The sequence below is a fragment of the Etheostoma cragini genome, chromosome 2 (assembly GCF_013103735.1).
Source record: "Etheostoma cragini isolate CJK2018 chromosome 2, CSU_Ecrag_1.0, whole genome shotgun sequence".
Taxonomy (NCBI): domain Eukaryota; kingdom Metazoa; phylum Chordata; class Actinopteri; order Perciformes; family Percidae; genus Etheostoma; species Etheostoma cragini.
In genome coordinates this window covers 2,399,169-2,411,308 of record NC_048408.1, presented here as the reverse complement: position 1 = coordinate 2,411,308, position 12,140 = coordinate 2,399,169, and the positions used below count along the sequence as shown (strand labels likewise).

At 36.5% G+C, this 12,140-nt stretch overlaps 2 protein-coding genes across 2 annotated transcripts in view; both read right to left on the bottom strand.

The window, feature by feature from the left end:
• The window catches only part of si:dkey-28b4.8 (sarcoplasmic/endoplasmic reticulum calcium ATPase 2), a 30,074-nt gene extending 27,833 nt beyond the window's left edge, over positions 1-2,241 (bottom strand). The window contains exons 1-2 of the mRNA XM_034898304.1: positions 1,825-2,241; positions 335-462 (exon numbers count right to left, since the gene is read on the bottom strand). Coding sequence (XP_034754195.1) covers positions 335-460 — 126 coding nt within the window. The 5' untranslated portion in view covers positions 461-462; positions 1,825-2,241. The remainder of the gene's footprint in view (positions 1-334; positions 463-1,824) is intronic.
• A 1,912-nt stretch (positions 2,242-4,153) lies between these two features.
• pold4 (DNA polymerase delta 4, accessory subunit) lies at positions 4,154-11,162 on the bottom strand. The gene is made up of 5 exons (XM_034856927.1): positions 11,036-11,162; positions 6,881-6,996; positions 6,398-6,481; positions 5,112-5,223; positions 4,154-4,192 (listed from the first exon to the last, which is right to left on the bottom strand). The coding sequence occupies exons 2-5, from the start codon at positions 6,984-6,986 to the stop codon at positions 4,168-4,170; spliced, it is 327 nt and encodes a 108-aa protein (XP_034712818.1). The 5' UTR covers positions 6,987-6,996; positions 11,036-11,162; the 3' UTR covers positions 4,154-4,167.
• Between the last annotated feature and the right edge of the window lie 978 nt (positions 11,163-12,140).

Below are 12,140 nucleotides of genomic sequence, written 5' to 3'. Positions count from 1 at the left end.
GATATTATGGAGTTTGACAGCACTGTCCTGTAATTGCGTACCCATGTACACATTTACTCAACATTTCAGGAATACAATGGTAGCATGTGTTGAGCCTTTAACCGGAATATAGTCTAATGTGATCTTTTATGAATATGTTGTTTATTATAATGATAGTTGTTATTTTTAGTATTGTCGATAGTAGTATTAATTGTGGTAAGTCCATTATCAAAAACACAGATTGTAATTTTAAAGATGGATGAAATCTACTGCATACTTACTATTATGAGACTACAAATTTAAAGTTGATTTGTTTTAAAGAAATTTAATGAGTGTAAAGAGAAAAATGATTTCCATTTGTACCGTTGGGTCCCCATCTCTCCCTGTTCTTCTTCAGCTGCTCACAGCTCAGACCTGTAGACTCATTTACACTGAAGAAGCCCAAAACCTCCTCCACCGTCTTAGTATGGGCATTATCCATCACTATGGAGGGAGGAAGGAGAGAGAACACAAGGCAATATCAAAACCAGCAATAAGATTCTACACTACAAAAATATCAGTCTTCAAACCCCTATTTTACACACTTACAGAGGCAGTACTGAGAAAATGAAGAAAGCAGTTGGATTAAACAAGTTTGTAGTGTATATTATCACCTTCCTATACAACAAAAATTAAGTAATATGGCTTTAACTTCGCTCATAATATTTTAGGTTGAACAAGCAAATATGTTTCATTTAATTTCCATATTTTTTTGTAGACTTTACCAATTTCATGATACATTTTAACATTTTTCTGAAAGATTTAGTGTTTTCCTCACACTACTGTTCTCATCAGTCCTATTTATCATATCGGAAATTAAGCACTACTAATCTGGTATTCAATAAAAAGGCAGTATTTAATGATTTTCACAAAGATTTTGTAATGCAATGTCAAAATTACACACAGTTACAGCATTAGCTAGGGAATGAAATGTAATGTATAGCTAAGCAACCACACAAACTGGAACCCGCAGAGACAAACAGGCCCAAGATGAATCACAAGGGTGTGAGCTGGATCTGAAAAAACATCTCCCTGTGTTGCTAACAATTGGACAACACGTAAATTTGGTGTAGTTTACATCTAATGCATCCTGTATGCTAGCTTTATCCATTTAAATGATTGTAACGGTAAGAAAGCATTTGCCTCCTTCCACCACTGTGGCCGTGTGTAAGCAAGCTGCCTGGAATAATTTAAAAACTTTTAACATAATTTACCTGTAACGTGCTTCGTTGCAGATGCTATTTGCTGAAGAATCTACGCTCAATGATTCGTAAAGGCCTGGAGTTAGGTTGTAAGAAGTGGGCCCCTGTTTAAGATAATTAACTCCAGAGAATCGCTCTAAAATCACTTAACGTTATGCCAATTTCTGCATCTGCAAGATTTAAGCGAGCGGCCGCCCCTGCATTCTGCAAAGAAGCCACACTAATGTTATAGTAATACATTGGTATGATACTTCCGGTCATTTCATTAACGTTAGACTAAAAATATTGGGTTAGCATTACTAACTTTATCGCTGTTATTACCAGAACCTTCGCCTAAATTCTGATCATTCTGGTAATATGGATGACGGAATATACTGGGAGACATGTTGCTTACGAATGAGGTTGGCCAGCAATTTTTCATGGCTGCAGTATACGCCATAAGCCGTCAAGTGACAGGTGAAAAATCCTAGGTAACGTTAAAGCCTTCGAGCCACAAGCTAGCTGACAGCTAATCAGTTAAATGGATGTCTCTGTATGTGACTAGCTAGCTAGCTAGCTAGCTATGTTATAACGTTAATCCTCCGAAGATGAACAGGTTGCTTACCAGTGTGACGTCTGTCCACTATCCCTACAGTTTTAGTAAAACTGGATATATCACAGCACCATGCGTTTTCGATTCAACTCCCCACGACAACGAAAAAAACAGCAACAAATACTTTGACAATTTGAATTTGATTTTACAACAGGCTACCGTTATCTAGCTTAGCTTGGTAAACGGTAGTTAAGTTATAGATGTCCGCCGCTCATGAGTGAAAACTCATCAAAACGATATTTCCATTGAAACAGCGGTAAAAAAAATGCTTTCTGTTAAGGAAATTAAGGCGTATTTAAGGCAAATTACTGTCTAAATATGGTTCAAGACTATTTTTGTACAGACAGTTTGGTATTATCACTCTTTGTCCTGGCTGCAGTACTGTCGTTGGGTCACTACTTAGCCCACAGGCAACAACGCAACAGCCAATAAAATTAGCAAAGCTACCTTCCCCAACCATCACAAAATACAACTTCCGGTCTTAACCTTCAAAGTAAAACATTCTGTAATACTACATGACGTGACATAATCTAAATGCACAGTTCATGACAATGGTTGTTTTAGTGTTTTTTTGGAAAGTTACTTATTTATTGCACGACCAATGGGTAAATGCTAGCTGTATTTTTTCCAACACCAACAGATTTTGGACTTACATATAAATAAAAGTCATTTATCTTCTCGTCTCATCGAGGCTAATTCTGTCTACCTTGACGCCGCTGCCCCGTAATGAACGTCATAAACGGTATCTGACAATGCAGAAACCTAACAGAGCTAAGAATAAACCAAATGAAAGGCCCAGGATTCTAACTGACGCACCACATCAACCTGTAGAATACTCTCAAGCCCACTAGAATCTTTACCTATGATCTTTAATACAGAAGCGCTCCGCCTCAGGTCCCTGTCACCGAGCTCTCGATCAATAAGCGGGCGGTGCGTCTGCTGTTGCGCAACTAATCGACATGCGAACCAATCAGCTTTAAGCTTTGAGTGTTTGACGACACTGTGCACCAATCGAACAGCGTTGGAGGCGGGCTAATACGTTAAAAGTCTAACTAGCAGCGCTCATTTTCCTTCTGGTGTACATCCGTCAACACTTTTTCACTTAGAATTAAAAGAGGAATTCTCTTTTGTCAATTGCATTCTCAATAGATTAGATACAGTATATAAAGAGAGACCAACATATTACGGGAAGTATAATATTTCCATTTCTAGTTAGCATTGTAGAACACATTCACACACTTACTCTCCACCTCGTGTATCTTGTGGAGATAATAGTAAAACAGAGAGACTGTGTTGTTAGGTCAGTTATAAAAAGACAGACAAATATCAGTGTGCAGACCACATGGGAGGTACCAGAGGGTAGCAAATCATGTGAATGTAGAACTCTTTGTCATTTATGTGTCCTTAACAATTTCATTTCTACAGTGTCAACAGTGAGGTAACATCCCCTCCATCATACAACAACACAGAAGAAGACAGTATTTGGGTCACATTATTTTTATTACATATTTTTATACACACTGCGTGTAAAAGACAAGAAAAAACAAAACAAATGGATGTTTTGTTATTCTTTCTTAGTCCTGAAAGAGGGATTCCTCCTCCGTTGCTCTTCTTACCATTTAAAGGGTAATTTCAGTATTTTTTAACCTGGATCCTCAAACTTGGAAGAGTGAAATCCTTTTTGTTTAACCAGAACCAGCCCATAAAGCAGCATCCCAAAACTCACCAGACTCAATTTAAATAAACAATACTTTTAGCATGTATAGAGCCAGCATATTTCCACATGTAAATGGGTGAATTAAAGGTTTATTTCAACCAAACCAGACCAAGAGAAATAGCCAAAGACAGCTTTTAATTGTTTCATTTTGTTTTTGTCGACTTTGAATTCAATGTGTTTTACAATTAAACAGTTACTGTTTATTTGAATGGAATCAGGCACTTTAGGGACTGTCTCATGTTAAACAAAAAAAGGATCTTACCCTTTAACTAAAAGGTTGACCTCCTTTCCATAATGTTGTCAGACATTTAGAACAATAATCTGAGCATGTAAGCGGCAAAACGAGCACTTTTAGTGGACGTAAATTGAAGGTGTGTTACAATGCAGCTTGTTTCACTGCTGCTGACTGCAGTGATCTTGCTTAATAAGGACCAATTTCAAGATTGTTGTTCCAATCAGTCACTTAAACACAAAAACATAGAAAAATAGGGTCCTGGTTGTTAATTTTTTTTACTTCGAGTTTTTTGGGACTTAAGGATAAAAGGTAAATCCCTCATAGACATATGTGTGATTTGAGGTGATATAAATTTGACTTTTGTTGGCATCTGCACTCTTTTCTCTTTCTTACAATGTCTCTCTTACAAAGGATAGTCGCTCCATAGGCTGAAAGACAAAGAACACAATCATTACCAACAAATGAATGCAGACTTTATAAATAAGAATCTGTGTCTCCAAGAGTTAGGGCTGAAAATCATTTCGCATTTTTCAGCAGTATATGAACTTTGCCTAAATTAAATGCAGACTAAAATGAATCATGATTATGATTTACTGTAATTATCTGAGGCCATTGAATAATTAAAGAACAATATGAATCCAAGCAGGCATTCTTTATGGACACTAACAATGTTTGATACTTAGGGCTATTGACACATTTTGGTCAGTACTAAGAAAGCATAGAGGTACTACTCAGCCTTAGTAAGAGTTGGATATCTTTTTGATAGTGATAAATCTGACAGTATGGCATGCGTGGCAACCTGCGTTATTGCATGTCTGCCATGTATCTTAACTTATAAATAAGTAAATAAATGAATAACACCACCTTATTGTGTTAGGGCGGTCTCATATCCCCTAAAGCAAGGTTTCGTCTCCATGTACACATTATGACATACTACTTCTTCATAACATTGTGCCTCAAACTTTGACTCTCTTGCTCATATATGCTGCACAAAGGACTGTGGGTCAGAATAGCCAGAAAAGCATGATACTGTGGGACATCCTGGTATTTTTTTGACATACTGGATTTGACATACTATGTATTGAGACATACTAAATCTTTTCTGGCATACTGAATAGTATGGATATTGGGACACCGGGATTGTGATTAAATAGATGGAAGGAAATCTGGTTTCTTGGACTTGTATACAAGTAGGATGAAAGGAGAGATTGAACGGTCATAACTTGTGTGGATATCGTATGGATGTTAGTAAGTGGGTATAGGAGGTAATACAAAGTAAGCATAGTGTGGAATTTCTTAAATACTCCGGGGATACCAACAAAGGGAATATGTGTGTGTGTGTTTTACCTCAGGTTGTAGGCGGGGTCAGTGTGTGTTTGCAGGAGCAGGTCTCTGATCTCCGTAGGTGGGCTCAGACCATAAAGCTCTGCTCTCTCCCATCTCTGCAACCTGCTGATCCCTGGACAGAGAGAGAGATAAGATGATCGATTGTTCAGTGTTTTGTGTGATTTAAAGCTGTTCCTGCACCACTTTAACTATACCTTTCCCAAATAAAGCAGACCCAAAAACAATGCAGACTAGGACACGCCAACCTGCACCAAGGCATGCCCTATCTTATAATGTTTATGCAGTGTGAATTGAATAGTTCCTAATTTTCCTGATTACTCTCATACCACATAAATGCAGCATAAACACCTTATCTCGCAATGTTGTAATTTGTGTATCTGCCCCACGAGTTGGATCAGCTACAAAATTGAATAAGTTCTTCCTTGGCCTATGCTTCAACCTTTCACAAAGTCTCCAAAAATCAGGCAAGTAGGTTTTCTGTAGTTCTGCCGACAGACAGACACACAACCAACCAACAAGCAAACAAACGGACAACACTCCGAGACACATGTGATAAGTCCACTTCTGCTATTCTCTATTTTATTGTGATCTTTATTCATTTCTTTTTGACACTGATACACAATGCACAACTATTATATAATTATCCAATACTACAATATTTTTTTGATTTTATGTACCTATATTTTCCTTTCTATTCTTCTGATTTCTATTTATTGTGTTTCATTTTATTGTGAAGCACTTTGTGATTTTCATTATTGAAAAGTGCTATATAAATAAACCTGAATCACTTACTTACTTGCAATACTGTATTATCAATAAGATTATAATGTTATAGTATTGAATTGTAGTATTGTGTATACATCAACAATGTTGTATTATATTATATTACTTGAATCAAATGTTTTAAAAGATTATTGGTAGAAGTTATGGTTATTGGTTAGTTAACCAGAGGATTTATCGACTATCAGAAAATAATCAATAGATTTATTGAAAAGAAAAATTGGTAGTTTATCGATGAATCTGATTAATCCTTGACAGATCAATTGATGAAAAAATGATTGTTAGTTGCAGCCTTAGTTAAACCGCTCCTCATTTTATTCCTTTTTTCATATGAAAACTCATGGTTTATAGTATCAACCACATTATATTTTGTATGCATTTGTTAAAGCATTTTGCCTACTCAGAGCTGTATACAAATATATAATATATAAAAGTAGTGAATAATATTAAAGTTGAAACCCCTTTAGCTTGTTCCAGAAACAGTTATACATATGTAGGTATGTTACCTGTGCAGGGCCCGAATCTCCAGTCCAGGTCAAACTGTCTGAGCCTCTGCAGCTCCTCCTCTCGGACCGTTTCAGTTTCAACCTCTGATGAAGAGAATTCAAGTCACTATTGCATGTCACAACAAAGTATCAGAGAACACTGACGTTGCTCTTACATTAATAATATTCAACAAAAAACCTACAAAATATCTATTGACCAATCATTTTCAACTTCAAGGAAAGTAAACACTGCTTTAGTTATAATACAAATTGGTGACATTGTGAATTTTACAGCGCACATATGTGTCAGTAGAAAAATAACTTTTAAAAGCTATCTGAAACTGAATGTAACACAATTAAAATATATATCAAAAATGTGAAAATGAAAAATATATTTTAAAAACGGATGCCAGATGCTGATTAAAATCGGGATGGTCAAAGTGATATGTCATACAGTACAATGAATGTCGGTTTCACTAAGGGGAGATCAGAAACTCTCTTCACCTTGCTGTGGCGGAGGAGGAGAAGAAGGCCTCTTCTCTCGTTTCACCCTCCGAGCTTTCTTCACCACCTTGAATGAATCAGTTATCAGTCCGCGCTTGGTTGTCATGGTGACTGATCTAAAACAAATCAAATAATAATAATTTTATTCTGAGAAGATGTTAACAATTATGAATAGGAAAATATGCACAGCCCAAAGACAGCCATACCTACCTTTGTTTCTCTGGTAATAGCTGGCAATGTTCAGAGTTTGATGCACACGTAACAATGCAAAGACAATTAGTTTAAATTATTAAACTGATTAATCGGTTTGAGTCAGGTTTTTATTTTTAAAAAAAAACTTTATCTGATGTCAGCTTGTTAATTGTGAATATTTTCTATTTTCTTCACTCCTCTGTGACAGTAAATGGAATATCTTTGAGTTGTGGACAAAACAAGACACTTATGAGGATGTCATCCTGGGCTTTGGGAATGATCAAAACCTTTTCACCATTTTCTGATTTTATAAACCAAACAACTAATTATTTCATCAAGAAAATAATCTAGGATTAATCAACAATGAAAAGGATCGTTAGTTGCAGCCCCACAGAGGCCAATGTAATAAATTAGGATTCTTTTCTTCCAAATTGTAAGAAGTAGCCTATTTGCAGCTCTAATGGGAGTAGCTTTGCCAAAGCCTTGATTTGCAATGAACTACTGCACAGGGTAAACCAATCTAAATCCAGTGGAATTATTCTTTAAAATAAATTAATTTAATTCCACATTAAGAAGCATGTTAAGCTAGCTGTTGCTAAATCCTTATGGTCACCAGACCTTTTTTATTTTAATTTGCATAGCAGTAGGTACTATTCAAATATTAAGTTTGAATAATAAGTAATTAAGCAATAATTAAGTGAGAACATTTTGCCCATGCATTGCTTAATTAACCTAGTGATTTGTTTGAAAACATTCACATTAACCTCTTATGTTGAGGACTTTTGTCTTGGCAAATTCTATACTACTTCTGGTTTCAATCTTAAAAGTAAATCATATTAGTGTTACATTTGACAGTTTTTGGTTATAAATAGCGCGTAACCACAACCAATTACAGGTCAAGGTGCTTTGGCTCAAAAGTGTCAAAGTATCAAAACACTCGATCCACAGAGAAGAAAATAATGTGTTTTTTTTAACATTGAAGTTCTGTTAGAAACCCAAAATACAAGTACAAACCTGAAAACTAGCATAATATGGGACCTTTAAGTACACAAACACCTGGCCCCGAATTTGCATTCTCATAAGGTCACACCAAATTCAACTCAGAAATCTGGTTAATTACTATGAATGTCTATGATGTATGAAATGCTCCTCGGCCTGCCGATCAGATAATTTATTATAATGTACACTGCCGTGTGAACCTTTTGATCACCTCTACTGCCACGCATTTACTTTGGTAAAGTTAGAAACACATTCACAAATTCAAACTTTTGGGATCAAATACTCTTTAGCAAAATGTTGAACCATCCTTCAGTTTGGAGAAATAACATTGGCCTGTACAAGCAACTGGTGGAGAGGTGAATTTTATTTGCCAAAAACATTTAATAGTTGTTATAGACTATTAGAAATATGTTTATTTTTTAAAAATAACTGCTGCAGTACAACCAGTAGGGGGACTTCTATTTGTGTAGCTCTTTTAGAGACCTGAATCGTCATTTACATGACAACTATTAAATTGTTTTGGCAAACAAAATTCACCAACATTTAAAATATGGTTATTTTTGATAAATACCTGCTCTAGTACAACCAGCAGGGGGGCTTCTATGTGTCTAGCCCTTTTAGAGACCTATATTGTCATTTATATGACAACTATTAAATTGTTTTGGCAAACAAAATTTAAAATATGGTTATTTTTGAAAAATACCTGCTTAAGTAGCTTACAACCAGCAGGGGGCCTTCTATGTGTCTAGACGTTTTAGAGACCTGAATCATCATTTATATGATAACTATTACATGGTTTGGGTAAACAAAATTCACCAAAATTTGAAATATGTTAATACATTTTTTTGTGGTATCTCTTTTCGGTGTTTTAATTTGTAGACTCGTCTCATTGCCGTCTCTCCACGGCTGCTCGTGCAGACAAATGTTATTTCCCCAGATTAAAGGACGGTTTGTTTGGATGAAAATGAGTTGTCTTACTGCGGTCGTTTGTGATTTAACAGCATTTCGATGTAGAGCAATTGCTCCCGGTGTTATGTGCCTTCTGGTTTTTCCACCTAGGGTTCCGAGGCTGTCAGATGCCGTGTAAACCTCAACGGCTACCCACGTCGACAGATTCGCTACAAATTCATAAACATTTTACTGCCCTTTGCATGTCGCACCTCAATATAAAATGTACTGAACTAAACAGAATATCTGAGCACAACACTACAATAACATTGAACAGCGGGAAAATTGTGTTTTAAAATAAATTACGAGGATCCGTGTCACGCTGGGTTCGAACCTTCTTCGTCAAAAAAATAACAGCATAGGAGTCCACTGCACTGTCCACTACACCATCACATAGTTCACGTCTATACCTTGAAAAAACTTTGGTTTCTCTTAGTAGAACAGGAGGCTCTAAAACAGCTACAACAACACGTTTCTTGGATTTTTAATTTGCCCTTTTGTGTAAGGGGGGCTTTTCTCTGCCCACTTAGTCTAAGGACTTTCTATGTTTTGCAGATACAACTATTAGAAGTCCTTATATGAAAGTGCTTCAAATGGGCTATGTTCCTATTCAAGTAAATAAGAAAGCATACAGGAAAGGACAGGTTATGTGGCTACTGTCGTTACAAACTAAATTCCTGCATTTCTATGGATTCTGTTTTGCAATTTTGCCTACCTCGTTGACAATAAAGAAACATTGGAATCTTACTTTGTGTTTGCTTTTTTTGTCAGAACGTTACTTGAACGTCAAAGGTTCTGTCTCTGTGAATCGGGACCACTCATAAGACAAATGTGTTAAACAACGTTCACCTTTCGTCTTACACCACTTTAAAAAATGATTTGCTGATATCTGGATGCGTAGGTGACATAACATAGCCTATACTACAACACCAACAATTCAAAAGGTTGGGCACAAATATTAACATTTCTTGAACATAACTTTGTATTGTAGAGGTTTCAAATGCGCATCTTCCGTCGTAAACATAACGTTGTAGGCTATTAGAAACGTAGATGTAGGCCTATGCATTTGAGGCACGTCAATAGAAATATTGCTTCTTCCCATAAATCCAAGAAACGTGTTGTTGTAGCTGTTTGAGAGCCTCGAGATCACGCGTCTCCAGCCCAGGGTAACCAGATGTTTTAGACCGATTGTTTCTCAAACCGTGTGCTGCCTGGTGTAATTTAGGACTAGTCCTTGCACATGGATAGCGCAGAGATGTAGCAGGAGGTTATAGCGTACGATTTAATTATAATTGTAAGCCTAAATCAAGGTAACAAGTTGTTTCGTTTTGCGCTGTTAAATTGTAATATCTTTTCTACTAAGAGAAACTTAAGTTTTTTAAAGAAAATAAATGTGAACGATGCGATGGTGTAGGTGACAGTGCAGAGGGCTCTTGATCCGTAATTTTTTTTGCCGAAGTAGGTTCGAACCCTGCGCGACACGGATCAGCGTAATTTATTTTAAAACTGAATTTTCCCGCTGTACAATGTTATTGTAGTGTTGTGCTCAGATATTCTGTTTAGTTCAGTACATTTTATATTGAGGTGCGACTGCAAAGGCCAGTAAAATGTTGATGAATTTGTAGCGAATCTGTCGACGTGGGTAGCCGTTGAGGTTTACACGGCATCTGGACAGCCTCGGAAACCAGTAGGTGGAAAAACCAGAAGGCACATAACACCGGAAGTTCGAATCTGTGAATGTCTTTGTAACTTTACCGAAGCCACCCACTTCTTCTTCCACAATACCATGCAAGTCTTTGGTTGGAAGAACAGCTTTACAATCATCTAACGTTACCAACAACGTTTAAAACAGACAAAGGAGCCACGGTGTGTCAAACGTTAGGTTACTTATCGATAATTAAAGCTGCGGGAAACAATCAGATTTCTCAATAAGCTGACGTTACGGTAATAATATCGACGTGTTTCAGCGTGCGCAATTTCAAGGTTTCTGCAATTGTGCAGATCTATTGAGCTTACCTGGTTATTTAAATAATAAAATCAGATGTATTGCCCTGTTAGTTTTCTCTTCACTCAGTCTTCTGCAAGACCAGCCGACCAAAACAATGACGCCTCCTTCTTCTGTCTCGACGGTCCACTCGAGACTATTGGGGCTTTTTGCTGCCACCTGGCGGTTCTTACCTCATTACACTCTCTAGTCAGAATATGGTGTCCCTGGTAAAGTAGCTACATTTAAACAAAATCACTATTTCATTATACAGAGCTGTTTCGTTCATTTGTAGTTATTGTGTTTGGTCTAAAGTACAATAAGACTAGTAAATATACAATAGCAATGGTAAAAATACTATTCAACCATACTTACTTTGGAGGATAAAGAACGCCATGGGGGAGATACTGGACATGCACAGTATAACCAGAATAAATACAGGTATAAGTGCTACAATTATACACAGTATAGCCAAAATACATACAGGTATAAGTGCTACAACTATACACAGTATAGCCAAAATACATACAGGTATAAGTGCTACAACTATACACAGCATAGCCAAAATACATTCAGGTATAAGTGCTACAACTATACACAGTATAGCCAAAATACATACAGGTATAAGTGCTACAACTATACACAGTATAGCCAAAATACATTCAGGTATAAGTGCTACAACTATACACAGTATAGCCAAAATACATTCAGGTATAGGTGATACAACTAAAGTAATACTTTTCTACATGTGATATTGGAACTATTATTGTGGGCATTTAGGCCCACAGTGCGATTGTGTATTGAATGTATGTAAATGTTGTAGTATTTAAGAATTATAGTATTTCTTCATTTATACATTAATTTCTAAATACCTAGTCACATTCCCAGACCTATCTCCACAGCGCTATACACTAGATGTCTATCTGATAGTGCTATATATAATTTATGGAAGTAATTTTAATGGCATTACATTAAATGCTATGCCTTAATATAACAAAGGACTCCTATTTTAACTTTAGTCCCTCCTAAATTGAATGTATTTCTCTCTCTCTCTCTCTCTTTCTCTCTCTCTCTCTCATAGCCACCTCCGCTAGACAGTGGGATGGTCATGTCTCTCTCTCTCTCTCTCTCTCTCTC

Excerpts from the sequence above, each read along its gene's own strand:
- pold4 (XM_034856927.1), bottom strand. The coding sequence starts at position 6,986 with ATGACAACCAAGCGCGGACTGATAACTGATTCATTCAAGGTGGTGAAG. Across the intron at positions 5,224-6,397 it reads GAGATTCGGGCCCTGCACAG|GGATCAGCAGGTTGCAGAGA; the intron begins GTAACATACCTA and ends CTCTCTGTCCAG. Across the intron at positions 4,193-5,111 it reads GACCCCGCCTACAACCTGAG|CCTATGGAGCGACTATCCTT; the intron begins GTAAAACACACA and ends TTTGTCTTTCAG.